A 19,370-nucleotide genomic window follows, 5' to 3' on the forward strand; every position below is an offset into this window, starting at 1 on the left:
GTTAGGAGGGAGCTCTATCACTTCAGGTTGGCTGAGTGGTAAGGAGAGAGGAGCCGCAGCCGAGCAGGGAGAAGAGCAGAGACGAGACGCTGTCTTCCTGTCAGTTCCACCCACCACCAGCCTCAGAGCTCCCTCCTTGGCACCCCCGCTGGCTTCAGCGATCAGGATGGCAGAGCGGAGGATCAGTAAATATCTGTGCTATTTACCGATCCTCTTTGTGCAAAGCAAACACTGGACTGATCAGCTGATCACTCCAATGTTTGTAAACAACTGGGGACACATAGTACATAGTAAATTAATTTCTGAATGGGGAGAAGCACTCAGTATAGAGGATTCTACTCATTGATAACTGGATGATAGTAAATATTTTACTATCTGGGAGGTGGGAGCAGGGTGAGCTGAGCTGCCGAGAGAACAACTTGCACAGCTATAGGACTTATTCTGTGAATATTGAGGATCAATTGATCCACAATGACTCCAGCTATAGAGGTTTGTTTCAAAGTTAACTTACTGCTTGCTTAATGCTTAAAAAGTCCTGGTCACAGTTTACTTTAACCCATTTGCTGCCGGAGTCTTTTTTTTTTTTTGCATACATGTAAAGATGCACATTTTAGGCCTCAAGATTACTTAAATCCCTGAAAACATTATCAGGGTTATTCACAAAAAGGTGAAGAGTTTGGAGAAGGCAGGAGAAATGAACAATCTAGGACAAAGTAGCTGATTTGGGAAAAATTCTCCAATTCAGCTCACTTTCCAGTTCAGTTATGTTGTCCTAGATTGTCGACTTCTCCTGCCTTCTCCAAACTCTTCACCCTTCTGTGAATAACCCTGTATATTTTTTCTGAATGCAGAAAATGGTGGCAATTGCAACTTTATACGTAACACAATATTTACGCTACTGTTTATCAAATCTATTTTTAGTAAAAAGTACACAAATTATTTTTAGTGCGCACCAACACAATATAATACCTAATTTTTTGTAAAATGTAAAAGATAAGGTTGTATAGAGCAAGTAGATACCAAATATTTCAAGTCTCAAAATTGTGAAACAGTGAATGATGATGGCCCTAAAATTATTGCTCAGTCTGGTATACATGGTGAATCCTAATATGTGTGTTGCATTTGTAGTTTTTGTACATGTGCACACCCTAGGCACGCGTTTGTGTGTGCACATGTACACCTTTCTTAGCATGTAGAACAGGAAAACCATCAGTTGGTAGAAAAAACTGTGTTTACATTCTAGTGCTGCTGTAGGCAAAACACTCACAGCTGCGGCAGCAAAAGGTCTAAAGGTGCCCATTCACCTTACCACCATGGCAAGTCTTGCCATGGTCGTAAGCTAATTAAAAGCTCGTACGATCATCGAAAGCTCGCCCCGCATAGGGGCGGGCTTCCGATGACCGCAGTGAGGGGCGGGCTTCCGATTACTGCAAACCGGCCCGTTCGGCAGTTGTCGAACAAGCAGGCCACTAACCTGGTTTTCAAGCCTGCTTGTTCGACGGAAGACGTGTGATCGTACAGTAGAAACGGTTGCACGCCTTCCATACACTGTACGATTATCATACGATCGCGGGATTTCCCACGATTCTCATACGAGAATCGTACAGTGTATGGGCACCTTAAGAAGAACCACTTGAGTGCTTCTATTGTGAAAATTGAGGCTAATTGCTCCACAGTGTATGCAGCTGTTAGTTACAGGTTAGTAAGGACTTGTTTTAAAGCTTATTTACTGCCTGGTATAAATGTGTAAATGCTTAAATGCCTGTAGCCTGGCCCCAGATTCACTGTAACACTTTCACTGTCTGCCAACACTGGCCTATGTTGAATTTCTCTTCTATAACAAAGTGTATATTCCTGTATACCCTCCTTGCCCCTCCAAAAATATTTCTATACATTTTATGTCCGTTTTCCAAAGTCAGTCAGCTATTGAACAGTACATGTGAACAGGCCCCTCCTCTTCCCAACTCTGTCAGCAATCATCTTGACAAGCTGACAGGTAGCTGGTCACCAAGCTGACTTTTTATGCATTTGAGGCATTGAAAGGCACTTCCACTCAAAGATAAGTCAATTATTGCCTCAAATGACCTAAAGAAGAAATTAACTAATACTGGTTACACTGTTTAAGAAATAGTGCTGCTTAGAAAAGAAATATTGCACCATGCTAAATTAGTGAAAATATAGATTTAGCATATGCCTCTATATATTACAGCATTTGTCATTAAGTTAGATTTGATTGTTACAATATTCATATCCTCACATTCATAAAAATATAACTCTCCAGTAGTAAATAATGCCCATAATAGCGATATTCAAGTGGATAACCCACATTATAAATAAATGAAACCAAACCATAATAATGGAACAAATAAATACATCTAAAAAAATATACTATACTGAAATGAAAATAAAATGTAATTAAGAAAAAAGCAAAAAAAAAATAGGCTATAAATATTAAAAAAAAAGTGTGTTTCTTTGTGGTTTTAACATTTTTGTCTGGTCTTATTTATTTTATCTTTTTCAAATCAATGATTTGACTTGATTTTTTTCAGTATAGTATGTCTTTTTGAGATTTACTTATTTGTTGCATTATTATTTTTAGTTAAACGTTGCTTTGCTTTGAAATTCATTAGTTCAATGGTTTATTTTCTTTTTACATTGTGGATTATCCACTGAAATATCCCTGTTAGGGGCATTTTTTTTACTAGTGGAAATTTATACTGAAGGGTGGTCTGTCCTTGTCCTTGGATGACTCCATATCTTTCCTTGATATACATGCCCTAGTCCCACTAATATTTCTTCAAGATAACACTATAATTTGTGGCATAAAGTTAAGCATGCAGAAATATTTTACAATATGTCCTCTTTATTTTTAGGCTTTGCAAATAAACTACTCCTCCCTTCGATTTGTACATATAAAGGACTTTAACAGCCTTCATATATCTGAGTTCTACCATAGGTAGGCAATAGTTCTCTGACAAAAGCAATGGCCAAAAATCACAATTGTGTTCCACAAACTATTTGATCCTGAGATGTGTTGGCATGTGTGATAATAGAAGAATGTCTATGTGTCTCCAGCTATTACACTGAGTGTCCATGATAATCTAAAAGTTGGAATCTGAATCATGACCTCAGTACCCTAGCCCTACCTAGTGCACCTCTACACCCCTGTGTAACTGTACTTATGCTGCCACCATATATAAATGGCTGCAAAAGACACACTATCATCTACTGATGCAGGGAAAGCAATTGATATGAAAGAAGGCATCCCTGGCATCCATTTAGTGCTGACTACAGTGTAACTGACCTCATAATTGGATGACAATGATGAGCATAAGAGAAGGCACCTCTGAAGTGATGCTGGGGATAACTTATTTCATATAATCCTGGAAAACCCCATATAACCCTAAGCATATTTCTTTTTGTCCATGTTTCCATAATTCCGGTGTTGCTGGCATTGGACTAATAACATATGGGGAGCAACATAATAGTTTATTCTTATTTTCATGACAAAGGTGCACTTATTTTTTAAAATTGTCCTTTATTAATCAATCCCATTATAGATTCAATTCTGTATATTGTCAAGTTTTATATTTGCATTTATTTATGTAATTATTTTTATTTATTTATTTAGTGTTATTTTATGATGTTTATAGGAAATATGGGTTTGCTTTCGCTAGGGTACAAAAATGTTTTAGATCATTTTAAGCTGAATTTGAGGCAGATATAAAATATACAAATTAACACAGCTGTGTAATCACTAATACACCAATAAATGCCAATAAATGTATTTTTAAATGCAGGCAGTGCAAGTGCCTGAATTTGACCTGATAACAGCCTCTTGCATTCCCTTTATAGCAGAGCTGGAGTGTGAGGGGGAAGTAGCAGCACAAGAGCCAATCAGTTCATGTGCTGGCAAACAAAGCATGCTGATAGGAGGAGAATGCAGAATAACAGAGAGATAAGCTCATCTGTGCACTGCTTTTCCTCTCACTGTCCAGTACAGGCTAGGATGATGCTGGCCATTAGGCTGAGGGCATCTAGTGGCAGAAAAAGCTATTGCAAGGAAAGTGTCTGTATTAAAGCTGTATATTGATGCAAAAGCTGTTTTAAAAAAAAATCTTTTAAAGGACTTTTAATTTCTGGATTTGTCATTTTATATACACTATATTACCAAAAGTATTGGGACGCCTGCCTTTACACGCACATGAACTTTAATGGCATCCCCGTCTTAGTCCATGGGGTTCAATATTGAGTTGGCTGCACCCTTTGCTGCTATAAACAGCTTCATCTCTTCTGGGAAGGCTGCCCACAAGGTTTAGGAGTGTCTCTATGGGACTGTTTGACCATTCTCCCAGAAGCGCATTTGTGAGGTCGGGTACTGAAGTTGGATGAGAAGGCCTGGCTCACAGTCTCCGCTCTAATTCATCCCAAAGGAGTTCTATCAGGTTGAGGTCAGGACCAGTGGCATAACAACCGGTGGGGCCGCCCCGGCGGGCACAGAGCTTGGGGGGGGCGCCGGCCGCTGGGCAGAGACAAGCGAAATCCGGCGAATTAAAGATTTGCGGGCTGCAGCGGTGTGAAATCCAGGTCAGTAAGTTGCTTTCTACATTTAGCCCTGCTTTGCATATGCAGGACTAAATGTAGTGTGGGGAAGCCGACTGTTTGTTTACAAGTGATCTCGGCGATGCCACCAAGATCACTTGTAATAACACTGCTGCCTGTCCATCCTCTCCCCCCCCCCCCCCCCCGCACCTCCCTCTCTCCTCACTGGCTCCGTCTTCCCCCTGGCGCCGAGTCTCTTTCCTCACTGGCAGTCGATGCGGGGAGCAGAGCGGCAGGGTTAAAAGTATCCCTGCAGCTCCGTGTGAACAGTGAGAGGGGAGAGCGGTCTTCCCCTCTCACCTGTCACAGGAGTTCCAGCACAGCGCTGTGTTAGGACTCCTGTATTGGAGGTGACAGGGTGATTAAAAAGTACAAAATATCATGGCCCACTTGCCATGATAACCTGTTGATTGGCAGGCTCCTTCCCTACAGGGACCCAGGCTCCCCTGCACAGAAGGAGGACAGGAGCCTACCAATCAGCTTGTTACTATTCCCTGGGTGATATTTGGGGGCATACAGGGACAATGAGGGTATGCTAGGACTTGTAGTTCGATTACGATATGTCCCAGCATGCTCTCACTGTACCTGTACACCCCCACATATCACCGGGGGGGGTGGGGGGCGCAAAATTTTGTTCTGCCCTGGGCGCCCGTTACTCTGGTTACGCCACTGGTCAGGACTCTGTGCAGGCCAGTCAAGTTCCTCCACCCCAAACTCGCTCATCCATGTCATCCATGTCACTGGTGCGCAGTCATGTTAGAACAGGAAATGGCCATCCCCAAATTGTTCCCACAAAGTTGGGAGCATTAAATAGTCCAAAATGTCTTGGTATGTTGATGCCTTAAGAGTTCCCTTCACTGGAACTAAGGGGCCAAGCCCAACCCCTGATAAATGACCCCACACCATGATACCCCCCTACACCAAACTTTACACTTGGCACAATGCAGTCAGGCAAGTACCGTTCTCCTGGCAACCACCAAACACGTCCATCGGATTGCCAGACAGAGAAGCGTGATTCGTCACTCCAGAGAACACGTCTCCACTTCTCTAGAGTCCATTGGCGGCGTGCTTTACACCACTGCATCTGACGCTTTGCATTCCACTTGGTAATGTAAGGCTTGGAGGCAGCTGCCTCGGCCATAGAAACCCATTCCATCAAGCTCTCTACGCACTGTTGTTGTGCCAATCTGAAGGCCACACGAAGTATGGAGGTCTGTAGCTATTGACTCTGCAGACAGTTGGCGACTTCTGGGCACTGTGCGCTTCAGCATGCGCTGACCCCGCTCTCTCATTTGACGTGGCCTAACACTTTGTGGCTGAGTTTCTGTTGTTCCCAGTTGCTTCCATTTTGTTATAATACCACTAACAGTTGACCGTGGAATATTTAGTAGCAAGGAAATTTCCCATGCAAGCGCAGAGAGAACACGCAAACTCCTTGCAGAAAGTGTCCTGACCGAGATGTTTGGCTGGAGTTCTGATTTAAAGTTAGTTTGAGATCAGTGCGGGCTTTGCTTTTATTTCACCATACAAGTCAAAGTAATTGCATGACAAAAGCATGGGAAATACATAAAATGTATGACAAACGCAAGACAAATACAAAGAAATGTATCACCCACTAATCTCTAATGCTTAATACACTCTTTCTCCATTTTTTTGTATTCATTTTCACTTTAAAAACCAAGCTTCTTTAAATGAATGCAGGGATATCCTATTTTATATTCATGGATATAAGGTTGCTCCTTCTCCCTTTACAAACTTTAAAAAATCATTCAAGCAAAGATAGGCTTGCTGAATTCAGCTTCAGATTGCATTTTCTGCTGTGTCATCTTCTCATGCAAGCATAATGACTCTATTGTCAAAGAAATACAAAAGTACCAGTAAATTTAAATAGATCGAGATTTCAAAATAAGTAATCTTTCTTCTATAATCTAATGCTAAATACCTAGGGCAATAAGAAATTCAAGAAAGCACATAACCTATCATTTTTTTTTTTTCGGCTAGGTGGTATTTAGGTCCCTCAGATGAAATGCAATAGACCCGAGGCGAATCTGTTTCTTGCCAAAATATTTTTTGCCATTTTAAGATGAACATTATGACATCTAAAACATCTGTCTAAAGTGTAGAGAGCGTCATTGACATCTGCTAAATATTTGTTAAAAAATGCATTTTTGTAAACGTAAATTTTGGTACTCGGCTTTAGAGAAATGTCGGCATTTAGTTTGGTATATTCCACGAGTCCATGTATTTACTCATCCACGTTTGTGTGAGTGTCCACCTGATGTTCCAGTTTACTCCCACTATTCAAAAACACACTGATTCCAGGAATGAGACAGGAATGTGACACCTAAACTGGGGCACAGTAACTGTATTGCATCACAGATCATAACCGCCCCAATCCATTATCTTCACCTTTTAAGTTGCAAGGCCTGCAAACTTTGGGGTTGACTTACTAAATAAAATAGACTGTTCACTTTGCAAGGGAATTTTCTCTTAGCTTAGTGAATGAGGTGAAGCTCTGCTGACTTCTATAATAAGTACAAATTACCTCATATTTATTGTATAAACTTCTATTCCCATCAATCAACCTTGTAATGGAAATTAACAAAGGCAGACATGATTGATGTCCAGCCTGCATGACAACAATTGATGTAGGGAATGAAGCACTACACCAATCAAAATAGTCCAGATACAAATGTATTTCATTAGGTTCAGGGAACATTCAAGTTACATAGTTACATAGTATTTGAGGTTGAATAAAGACACAAGTCCATCAAGTCCAACCTATTGTGTGTGTGTGTGTGTGTGTATGTATAGGTCCATGTATCACCTTATTCTTACCTGTACCTGTACCCCTGTATGTTACGGTCTCTCAGGAAATCATCCAAAAGCTTCTTGAATGATTCCACACTCTTAGCTGAAATCTCTACCTCTGGCAGCAAGTTCCAGACCCTAACCGCTCTAACTGTGAAGAACCCCCTTCGCCCCTTGTGTTGGAATTTTTTCCCCACCAATTTTAGGTGGTGGCCTCTAGTCTTCGTTACAGAGTTAATCGTAAAGAGTTTGTTGCTAATGTTGCTATCACCATTGTACATGAAAATCATTTCCCCCTTTAATCTCCTTACTTCCAACGTGAACATGTTTACATTTAGTAGCCGTGTCTCATAGCTCTGGTCCTCCATTCCCCTAATTAGTTTGGTTGCCCTCCGCTGGACTCTTTCCAGCTTAAGGACATCCTTTCTGTGGACTGGTGACCAAAACTGGACCGCATACTCCAGATGAGGCCGAACTAGTGATCTATAAAGTGGCAGTAGAGTAGTAGAGTAGTCAAAGCATTTCAAATGGTCCAAAACACACCCCCTTCATCAGGGCTTAATCAGAGAAATCATGTATGTGGACCTCAATCCCTGCAGCTTGAAACTTGTATTTAGTTGTGATGGGAGTACTTCATGCTTGTAAGCAGCTAGTTTGGCATGATAGAGAGGGTGTGTTTTGGATCCCCAAAATGCATTGACTACTCTACTTGAATGTCCTCTGACCCTAATGGAATAAAGTTGTATCTGGACTACTTAAATTATTGTAGAGCTTCAATTCCTATATCTAAAGTGTTTGCTGTTGAGCCAAGAATACTGTAGAGAGCCTTTGAAATGCGGAATCTGCCTACCTGCTACCTATTCACATCACTTAACTACTGATGGATGAGAAATACTAACAGAATAACCACATGGGTCCATGGCTTCCACTCCCATGTATGACAACAATGGCTGCCCCCTAAGATACAGTGGACAAAAAGGCATAGCCATGAAGGGACAGGAAGTGTGTTATATGTAGGATCAACAGATGAAAATAATGGAAATAAAGTCGGAAAGAGAAAACAAAGACAGCTACTCCATGTAAGGACTTGTAAGCTGCAATATATTACATTTTGTTTTGGGGTTTAGAAACACTTTAAGGGCCAGTTCACTTCATATGCAGTTGTGATGCAGTCCGTTTATTTTAACTTATGCAGTTAAAATACATCCCAATGCTTTCCTATGGGCTTTCTTGTGCCTAATTCACACCATTGCAGTCCGTTCAACTGCAGTCAGAAAAAGTACTGCTTGTCCTATTTTACCGGCATCTAACTGCACTAAACGCATCAAAATGCAATACAGAATTGATTGTGGCATCATCCAGGGGACATGCAGGGGAAAAAACGCATCAAAAACGCGGCAAAACGGATCGCAATGCAACTGCGCAGATGCACGCAGTTGTGATGCAGTTTCTGGTGTGAACTAACCCTAAGGATCTGATGGCCAATTGCGCTTAAACAGTTATAGTCTGTTCCATTCTTTCCCTTTTGCGCTTTCATCGGCTTTGATTATAACTGGCGTACTTGTGCAAAGTGGGGTTTGCTCCAGGTTTAGGGATCCAGGTATTTTTTTTTTTAATATTCTTTAATTTCAGTTTTTCTCCGTTATTCCTAATAGCACAGTACAACACTCTATAATACAACAGCTGCTAGTTTAGATTAGAAAAAAAAAAAAGTATAGGTATTATAGTACTGGATATACTGGAAATGATACCAGTTCTGCCAGTGAATTGTAAGAGGTAAGGAACCTACAGAAAGTATTACCAACAATCTCTACAGTATAATGAGAAATAAAGCCAGAAATGTTCAGTCAGATGGTACATTTCAAACTGGCTCAGAAAAATTTGTGGAATGGTCATGCATCACAACGAGTATGAACCGCAAATTAATTTCACATCTTTTTCTGTATCATTTTTGCTGTGTGGCTGCTTTGTACAGCTGCATTTAGAACAACAGATTAACACCATGAAGGTTGCCTTGGAGGTCACACTAAAATAAGATAATGTTTTTCCCAGTCTGGTTTACTTAAAGGCAATGTCCTCACAAAAACATATTTTATAATTTAAGTATTTTATTAGAGAAGAAGTAAAGGCAAACCTTTTATGTTGGCTATACTTCTCTTTTGGGTCACGGGAATACATTTACTGATGTTCTCCTGTGACCCAAAGTCAGCATATGGAGGGCTACTGTCTGCTATCAGCTGACAGCACAGAGCCATACCTCAGCTGGTAGGATCCCAATATTAGTGTCTGGATCCACCCCATGTGCCTAAGTGACAGTTGTCCATCCAATGAGCGCTAGAGGAACAGAGAGGGGAGGGGGATCCCTGCAGGGAGTGATGATTTATAATCACTGCTCTCTGCAGGGAGAAGAGATCAAGACCTGAGTGATCAGTAGTTTCATGAGCACTGAGATCTCAGTATAGAGCCAGCATGTGACAGCTGCAGTGTCCCATGACGGCTCTAAGCAGTGGGGAGATTGTTTTACTCTCTCTGCACTTCTCCTGTATTTTCAATAGATACGGAACCTACTTATTAGCCTAAAGCTACCTGTAGACATCAAATTATGTCACATTTCTGGGTATAATCTGACTGCCAGAAGATCTTTCTTTCTGGTGCACATAGATATTAGATGACTCCTGACCATTTTTAAATCATGCATACATGCATTTTTTGATGCCTGTGGCCAGCTAGTAAGATCTAAACTATGAAGCTTGCATTGCTTCTGGACATTCTTGGTAACTGCTTTCCTTGGAGGTAAATAATATCGAACAGCTGGGAAAATCTGACCAGGCTAATCTATTCTTCCCCCAGCAGTAGTTACTGAGCCTGTCTGGAAGTTGTGTAGTGCCAATAGAAATGTGCCCATTTCCTCATCCCAATGAATCTGGTTGGATCAGGCAACAATAACCTTATGCCTATTGCCATTTGTACACCATTGTGTCTGTACAGTATGTTCATGCCCTTGACTTTGCTCCTCTTCCTTCTCTTTGTACTTTGAACCAATCAAGCATTATATTGTAATGCCGCTTATACCCCTCTCCTCGCAGCATCCAATGCTGCCTGGGACACTCCCCCTAGCCACAAACAACAGCTGGCTGCCTGTCCAATATGACAGCCGCAGGGTGCAATATCTTCTCAATCCTCTCCTATGGGAGGGCGCTCTGCATCAGCTCCAAGTTTAAATTGCAGATCTGCTTTAGAGGAGATGTGTGAATGCTCACCTGCCACCACACCCTCTCTGATAACTGCTAATCAGCAGACCTTTCCTGTAAAGCACTGCTGCTCAGAGAGCACAGTTATTAGTGAGCTTCCCAGAGTTCAAACCTGTGTTCCTGACTCCTCTGCATTCAGACCCTTGTTCCTGTATTCCTGACTCCTGATCCCTGCTTGTTTATCGTTTCTGAACCGCAGCTGCCCCCACTGACCTTGGCTTGTATAACCGCATGAGAACCTCCTCCGCCTGCATCGACCTTGGACTGTTATTTGACTACGTAAACTGGACTTCCCTTGTTGGCTTGACGCTATCGGTTCCTGGCACATCCACTCCATGTGTGTTTATCCCTCGCAATTGGGCTCCATGCATATATATATTACATGCAAGTTCCTGACATATATAAACCTGTAAAGGAAAGATCTATTGAGCATCCATAAAGAACTGAACATTATTGTTAGCAAAATATGAACAAGGACATTGTGTACAGAAAACAATAGTTTAAACAGAGTGTAGGTTACAGTAAAATACTCTACAATGTATAGATGTGTTTTTTCTTCCACAAATAACCCAATTGTTAACTAGCAATTTTATAAGCTATAATAAAGGGAGTTTACATTAAAATTCATCTATTATTCTGCAGGTATTGTTGTACTGAACAATGTCATAAAGGCACAGTATTTTTTTCCAATAAGCATCCCCTAAAACATTCATCTTCCATAGCATCCAGGTTCTCAGCTTTGCTTGTTAGTACTCTTTTTGAGAACAGTGTGTCCCCTGGTGCTTTAACTCACTCGTTAGCACTCAAGTGATTCTGACTGCATGTGGTGCTTAGCAACTGAGCTACAAATATCATGCAGACTTACTGGATATTATTTACCATAATTCCTTTGGTTAAGTGTGTACCCAGGGCCAGTAGATACATCTGCTCATCCAGTAAACCTTGATGTTTTAAATATCTATATATTGAGTGTTTGGCAAGAATATAAATATAATTTCAAGAAATCTGATATAGCCTTTAATGTTATTATTATTATACAGGATTTATATAGCGCCAACAGTTTGCACAGCACTTTACAATATAAGGAAGACATTACAATCACAATACAATACCATACAAAAGGAATAGAAGGAGCCTGCTTGTGAGAGTTTACAATCTACAATTTGGATTCCAATCTAAGTTAAACAAATGCCATTTATATTAAAGTGGACCTTTACCCCCTTTGAGAAAAAAAATCACATCATCATACAGCTCTGCATGCTGAATTTTAAGTAATTTTACATCTATCAGCTAAACAAACATATTATTATTTGACTTTTTTTTTCTATTTCCTGGTCCACTTTGGCACAAATGATGTAATGTGCCCAAGCATTGCACCAGGGAAGGTTACATCAGCAGAGCATTGCTGGGAAATCTCATCTGTAATCTCATTGAAAGGCATTTTCCTCCCCTGGGATGACATGGATAGTCACATGTCCTATTCACATGTGCCAGAGTTCCAGGAAGTAAAAGGAGATCTAGTAACCTTCCCTTAGTAAAAATGGCCACTGTCAGAAGACTGGGGAAGGAAAGAGAAATAAGGTATGCAAACAATAAAAAGCCTTGATGTTTTAAACATCTATATATTGAGTGCAATTATCTTTAAGTATGTGTTTGTAGATTGTCATTGCTAAACATTTCTGAAGGTGCGTTTTGTTATTTTGGAGATATGTGTAAAGGTCCACTTTAAGAATGACAAGCTCAGAATCAGAACCATTATGCTCTAAAATACCTATCTATATCTATGATCACCCTCTAAATGTAGTTTGTTTTTTTTAAACAAAGTGCAGCAATAGTTTAAAAGTACACACAGAATTAAAGGCAAACATAAAGCATATCCAAACCCAAAAACACAAATGTAATATTTTGTAGCTTACTAGTCCTTAGATGCGGTGGCTGTATTTGTTTCCCATTTAAACTTTTTTCTGTTTATTTCTACCTGCTAAACCTGTCAGGAACACATTTCCTTCCCAAGATGACAATGCTTATTCAATGCACTGTATCTGTGGAGAAGCAGTGTTCTCACACTAGTCTTCTCTCCTGGTTTCCCCCTCTCCTCATCTCCATTACATAGGGAGGAGTTGTTCTATAGTTCACAGAAGATAGCTGGGAAGGCTGATAACATTGTTTGAGATTACAGTTCACTGACAAGGATTCTGGAATTCTGACAGGATCACCAGGTAGTTTCCTGTACCTGCAAAAACATTTACATAGCCTAAAAAATATTAACAATGGTCCCCAGGAGGGTTTTACCTTTCCCCATACAGTCTAAAACTACAAAAAAGTGTTTTTTTTTTTGCCTTCACTTTAATACTACTTAAAGAATAATTAAACCCTCAGGGGTTTTTGCATATATCTACTGCTAGCAAGCAGTAGATATATGCAAAAACATTAACAAAAAAAGTTCTTAAAAAGGTTTACATTTACCTGTGTACCTGGGGGTGAGGGGATGTCACTTTAAACAAGTATCCCAATTTTACAGAGGCAGGTCTCTGGGATAATGTGATATCGCAGTAAGCAGTTAAGAGGTTATACTTCTGCAAAATGATATTTCATGTAGGTTCATATATATTGGGACTAAAATAATACCTGTATTGTCTGCATTAATATCTTGCTTCATTCAGTTCACTCCATACAGTACTTGTTTGTGATGAGACAGGGTGTTCTGAGCCTCTGTTGAACTTTTGTTGTGTTGTTTTGTAACTCGGTGATAACTGCTGAAAATTCATAACTTATTCTTTTTCTCATCTAATTGTGGGACTTCAACTTTTCCCTAATGATACAAATTGTCTATTCTGTGCTTTCTGCTATTATGCTTTTCTCAGCTAGTCCTTTCAAGCAGAATTTGCAGAGCAAGGATATGCATATATTTGTCATTAGAAAATGAAGCTAAGAGCATGGATTGCAAGAATCGAGTGGACTTAAAGCTTATGTCTCCTGTTTTCTCATTTTTGTCTCTAGTTTTCTGTGGTCATTAAATGTACCGCACACAGTGGCGAGCCTTCCATGTGTTTGCCCTTCAGTGCATGATGCCTCAGTCCATATAAAAAGAATATCTTCTGCACCTGGTAAGACCATGGCTTGCCATGTTTACCACCCAGTGTACTATTTAAAGCCTTTGCTTGCTTTCAGTATGGTTTTAGAGTGAAACAAAATATAATTACATTATAGTTTTATTTTTTTGGAATGTAGTTGTGTTTTAAATAAACCACAAAGATTAAAGCTTATTTTTTTTTTTCTCAATGGTTTATAAGCCAAGTGACCACACTTACCCTCACACACTTTGACTTCTTTTATGTGTGCTATGTTTACTCAGGCAATGAATTTCGGAACTTCATATCAGAGTTGAATATTTCAGATTATCCCACTCTATGAGCACATAAAGTGGCTCTCGCCAGATGTTAACTGAAGGATATGAATTATTTTAAGGGATATGCATAACAAGTAACAATCCTTCCCTTTTGTCAGTGCCAGCAAATATGGGTAATAAACAATCATTTTGGAACTGTACTAAATTACTTATATATTGGTTTGTTTTGTAACCCAACAGTTCTTAGGAGTAAAAACAAAGAGTTGCTTCATCAGGACCCGTTCCGTTGTGGTACTGTGACCAGTTGTGCCAAAAGACATGAACTAGAAAGCAGGAGGAAACATACAAGAGCTACATCTGCATACTGTTTAGGATCAAGAGGTACCTCAGCTACAAACTAGTTTCACTTTAGTAATGACTAACTTTAGTATTTACCATCTTGTAAGAAATGACACAGTAGACCAAAATCAAACGGTAAATTCACAATCTGATATATTTCTTGAAAAGTAAGTGTTGTATTGCAAGGCAGGAGCATAATCAACCAGATAAAAAATATCTGCTATGTGTCTCTTTCCTGAGTGATCCTAGAGGTTCTTGATAAATCTACAATATTAAATAGGAAATATTGAAATTGTACCTACTAATAAGTATGAACCCAATAATGGCAATTGGTGGACTTGTCCTATAGGTGTTGGCACTCAGCGAGTGAAAGCAATATACATTACAGATTACTGTAATGCTTTGCAGTGTTTACTAAGTACGATTTTTAGAGCTTGCAGTAGGGATGCGCCGATACCATTTTTTCCAGACCGAGTATAAGTACCGATACTGATACCAATTACAATTATGAGACAGTTTTTCTAAAACAATGCAGACTATTGATTTTAGGACAGTGGTGGATCACCAGGGCCCGGTCCCAGCTCCAAATGCTGCAACCCTGGTAGTTAATATATGTATATATGTTAAGATAGCATTGTACCATTGTGGCTGGGTTGAGGAATAATGCTTTGCAGTCAGATAACATTGTACTGTGGCTGGGATTTGGAAGAAGGCTCTGCAGTCAGATAACATGTACCATGGCTGGGATGGGGAGGAATACTTAGAAGTCAGATAACATGTACCATGGCTAGAATGAGGAGGAATGATCTGCAGATCTCAGGAGTGCAGGAGCGTAACTGCTGTACCAGGGGGAGCCCCCCGAGCTCTGCTCTCTCCCGATATCTGCTCTCTCCCGATCTCTGCTCTCTCCCGATCTCTGCTCTCTCCCGATCTCTGCTCTCTCAATACAGGCTCCGAGAGGTCCCCAGAAGGCTACCGTGAGGCCTCCAGCAAGCACGGCACCTTATGTCAGCCGAATCTATTTAAAAACTTTAAGTGCTGATATTGGCTTTTAGTTACGAGTACTCATGAAAATGCCCAGTATCGGCACGGATACTGATACTGATACTGGTATCGGTAATGGTGCATCCCTAACTTGCAGAGAAATGATAGGACACATTCACCGCACATAAACCACACTTTAACCTCCCTGGCGGTATGATTATTTTTTTTGCCCTACTTTGCTCTATCTGTTTTTCGTTTTTTTGTAAAACTTTTAAACTTCCCACCAGTTCCGCCCCCCTACGACGGGGACGCTCGCAAGGGACGGAACCCGGAAGACGGATGCCGGCATCGGCCGGAGGACACAGCGTGGATCGCGGACGCGACGCTGTATTCCCGAGTGTGGCTCGGGGTTACCGCTTATGGTACAGAAAATTAACCCCGAGCCTGAATCGGGAATACCGCCAGGGAGGTTAAGAAAAAAATAAGGTTATTTGGAAATTGATGGCAGCATCACGTCTCAGAAAAGTTGTGACAGGGCTATGTTTACCACGGTTTAGCATCCCCTCTTCTTTTAACAACACTCTGTAAACGTCTGGGAACTGAGGAGACTAGTTGCTGGAGCTTTGGGAAAGGAATGTCCCATTCTTGCCTGATATAGGATTCTAACTCGTCAACAGTCCTGGATCTTCTCTGTCATAAATTTCAAGATGCACCAAATATTTTCAATTGATGTAAGGTCTGGACTGCAGGCCAATTAAGCACCCGGACTCTTCTACTACAAAGCCATGCTGTTGTCGTAGATGCAGTATATTACCGCTTATGGTACAGAAAATTAACCCCGAGCCACACTCGGGAATACCGCCAGGGAAGTTAAAAACCATGGATCCTAGATGCTACAAAGTACTAAATACATTACATTTTTTAGAAACTCTTACGCGATGGGGTTGATTTACTAAAGGCAAATGAGCTGTTCCCTTTAGCTTAGTAAATGTGGTGAAACGTCACTGTGCAAAGAATACCCAAGCATGTGCAAGGGAATTTTTTTTTAAAACTGTATTTTTGCTTGCACATGATTGGATGATAGAAGCCAGTAGAGCTTCATCTCATTCACGAAGCTAAGGGGAAACTTCCCTGCAAAGTTCAAATTCCCTTGCAAAGTGAACAGCCTATTTGCCTTTAGTAAATCAATCCCCTACAGCAAATGAATAACACAGATTTTTTCATTTGATTTCATATTTATTTTACATGTGTTTTTTTTTTCCCAAATTCTTTATTTATAAACAAAAATGTGGGATACAGAGAGCATATGTAAAATATGTAGGCCACATGGCCTCCTCACGCCAAGCAAAGTCAATAAACCTGACAGCAAAAGATAAAGCAAGGGAATTGAGACAGTCTCAATCAGTATAAAATCACCAAATATACACAGATCTGTTTCGGGTTAGGTTGGTCTCTCTTCCTCCCATCCCTTAGGGCATTTTGTAGTTATAAAACAGGAAAGGAAGCATCACAGCCTGGTAGACCGCATGGCCCAGCCACCATCGTGAGAGGCCAATGCCAATCCGGTCCACCCCTGCAGGGTACACAAAGACGGACAAAACATACAACATAGAACAAAGTAACAAAGAGGGAAGCACTATACACAAATCCAAAGGAAAGGCAGGGAGAGACCCCTGGTCTCAGTCAGTTCCAAGTTATCCAGCACGAAATACTCATAGCCGTACTACGGCAGGGTAACGGGGCCCCAACTGTGAGCCGTTCCATTCCCCGCATCATGCCTGGCACACATTAGAGAAGTCAGCTGAATCTATGAACTGGTACCAGGTTCCCCATGTAGCAACGAATCTGGTCTGGGTCCCATTCAGTGGGGAAGTCAGGTCTTCCATTAGTTTAATCTCCTCCACTCGTCTAGCCCACATCTTGATAGATGGCTGGAGGGCTTGCTTCCACAAGGCCGGAATGCAAGCCCTCGCCGCATTCAGCATGTGAATCAGTAATGAGCGTCTATAGTTTTTGCGAGAGAGTGGGGCCAAGTGGAGGAGATACACTGAGGGTGTGAAAGGCAGTGTGAGGCCCGTGATTTTTCCGATCAATGTGGCAACCCGGGACCAGAAAGGTTTGACTTTCGAGCAGGCCCAGAAAACTTGTAGATCTTGTAGATCAGTGCGCACACGAGATAGTAGGGTGGCAAAGTTGAGGGAGTAAAGACTCAGAAGGTCGGTGGGAAGCTTTATCCACAGGTAGGTGATATTCGGGAGGATTCCGAATACATGGGAAATCTGATGGTCATTGATATCGGGGCGTGGTCCGAGAGGACCGTAGGTTCGATCGAGGCTCCTATTAGATTGGGAAGGTCTCTTTGTGAGAGAAACAGAAAGTCTATTCTTGAGTAGCTTAAATGCGGGTAAGAGCAAAAGGTGAAGTCCTTTACCGTGGGGTGGAGAAACCTCCATGTATCGTGAAGATGAAGAGTGGCAAGGGATTTTTTGATCAAGCGTAGATTTCGGAATGGGATTGAGGACTTGCCTTTAGAGGAGTCTAGCAAAGGGTTTAGGGGCACATTGAAGTCTCCTCCCACAATCAACATTCCTTCCGCAAAGTCCCGTAGTAGGGAACATGTTTTCCGGAAGAAGCGGACCTGGCCTTTGTTAGGGCAATATAGGTTGGCAATAGTAGTTGGTGTATTGTGGAACTTGCCTTTAAGAAATATGTATCTGCCATCTGGGTCTATTAGTTGATCCTTCAGTTGGAAGTCGGCCTGGGAGGAGAAGAGAACAGATACCCCTTTTGATTTGGAGAGTGCATTGGTAGCATGGTATACTAAGGGGTATTTACGGGTGGCCAGTTTAGGAATGGCATCAGATCGGAAATGTGTTTCTTGCAATAGAATGACCTGGGCCCTATGGTGTGTGAATGATTGGAGAAATTGGGATCTTTTTTCTGGCAGATTGAGGCCTTTGGCATTGATGGACACAACCTTGCAGGTGACTGGCACCACCCCAGTGGGGGGAGTGTTGTCGGGCATGATAGCCCTCGTTGGAACAGAGGAGTGTGTGTGATGAGGAAGCAGGGGCTGGGTTGGGGAGGAAAGGAATAGGAGAGTGAGGGACGGTAGATAGGGGGATGGGGAGCACAAGAGGGGAGGAGGGGAAGAGGATGAAGAGTGGTGAAAATAATTCAAGGGACGGGGGGAGGGAGTTTAAGTCAAGATGAGGAAAGAGGCTAGTTAGGAAAGGTTAGTGAGGAGTAAGCGTTAGAGCAGAGTAAGAGAGGAAATGAAATAGAGGAAAGTAAATAGATGAAGGTGAAGGAGAGAAGAACACTGCGGCCCGCGGGGAAATAAATAAGTGTCTTATCCTGGAGAAGGAACAGACGACGGGCCAGGAGACCCTGTAAGCAATTTGCAGAGGGTCAGGTGTGAAAGAGACTGAGTGGTGGAACCAAGAGTGGGCCTCGGCACTTACGGGACTCTCGACTTTGGTATAAGGAGCATTCTGGGGTGAACGTCTGGGGGTTTATGTGGCAATGTGAGGAGAAGGCTAAATGAGCGGCCCAACCATATTGATGCCCTTAGGTTTGAGACAGCCGCCTCCGTTCGGTCCGTGCTACCTCTATGGTACACCGTCGTTGGACTGTTTGATATGTATGGTCAATCATGAGCACCCTGGAGTCAGTAGGCTATACTGTATCTGATAAGAACATTATAAACGTGTAAACTAGAACAGAACATTAGTGAGGTCAATCACCTCAGCTTAAGGGAAAACATCAACAAGAACAATGTCATTATCATTAACATGTCTATTGCTATATCTACTACACCGGTAACAGCAGCTAAACTGGCAGGTTTGCGTTATGGAATAATAAGGAAGTATACATCATTCTTAAACAATGCTGATCTATCAGTGAACCCTAAGAACACTGGACCGTTTGGTGATTAAATGAAGCTCCCGCCATTTAAATGTTCTTTGTGGTGTTAATTATAATCCTAGCCATCTCTTTCATGGTGTAGCCTCTATGTCGTTGGACGGCATCTG

General features: G+C 41.4%; 1 protein-coding gene across 1 annotated transcript in view; it reads left to right on the plus strand.

Annotated features, from left to right (window-relative positions):
- Nucleotides 1–16,883, plus strand: part of LOC108791014 — a 25,150-nt gene extending 8,267 nt beyond the window's left edge. The window contains exons 5-8 of the mRNA XM_018561374.1: nucleotides 2,874–2,956; nucleotides 13,665–13,771; nucleotides 15,303–15,359; nucleotides 16,810–16,883. Of these exons, the coding sequence (XP_018416876.1) occupies nucleotides 2,874–2,956; nucleotides 13,665–13,771; nucleotides 15,303–15,359; nucleotides 16,810–16,883 (321 nt within the window). The remainder of the gene's footprint in view (nucleotides 1–2,873; nucleotides 2,957–13,664; nucleotides 13,772–15,302; nucleotides 15,360–16,809) is intronic.
- The last annotated feature ends 2,487 nt before the right edge of the window (nucleotides 16,884–19,370 follow it).

Source organism: Nanorana parkeri, unplaced genomic scaffold (assembly GCF_000935625.1).
Source record: "Nanorana parkeri isolate BGI_ZX_2015 unplaced genomic scaffold, ASM93562v1 scaffold520, whole genome shotgun sequence".
Taxonomy (NCBI): domain Eukaryota; kingdom Metazoa; phylum Chordata; class Amphibia; order Anura; family Dicroglossidae; genus Nanorana; species Nanorana parkeri.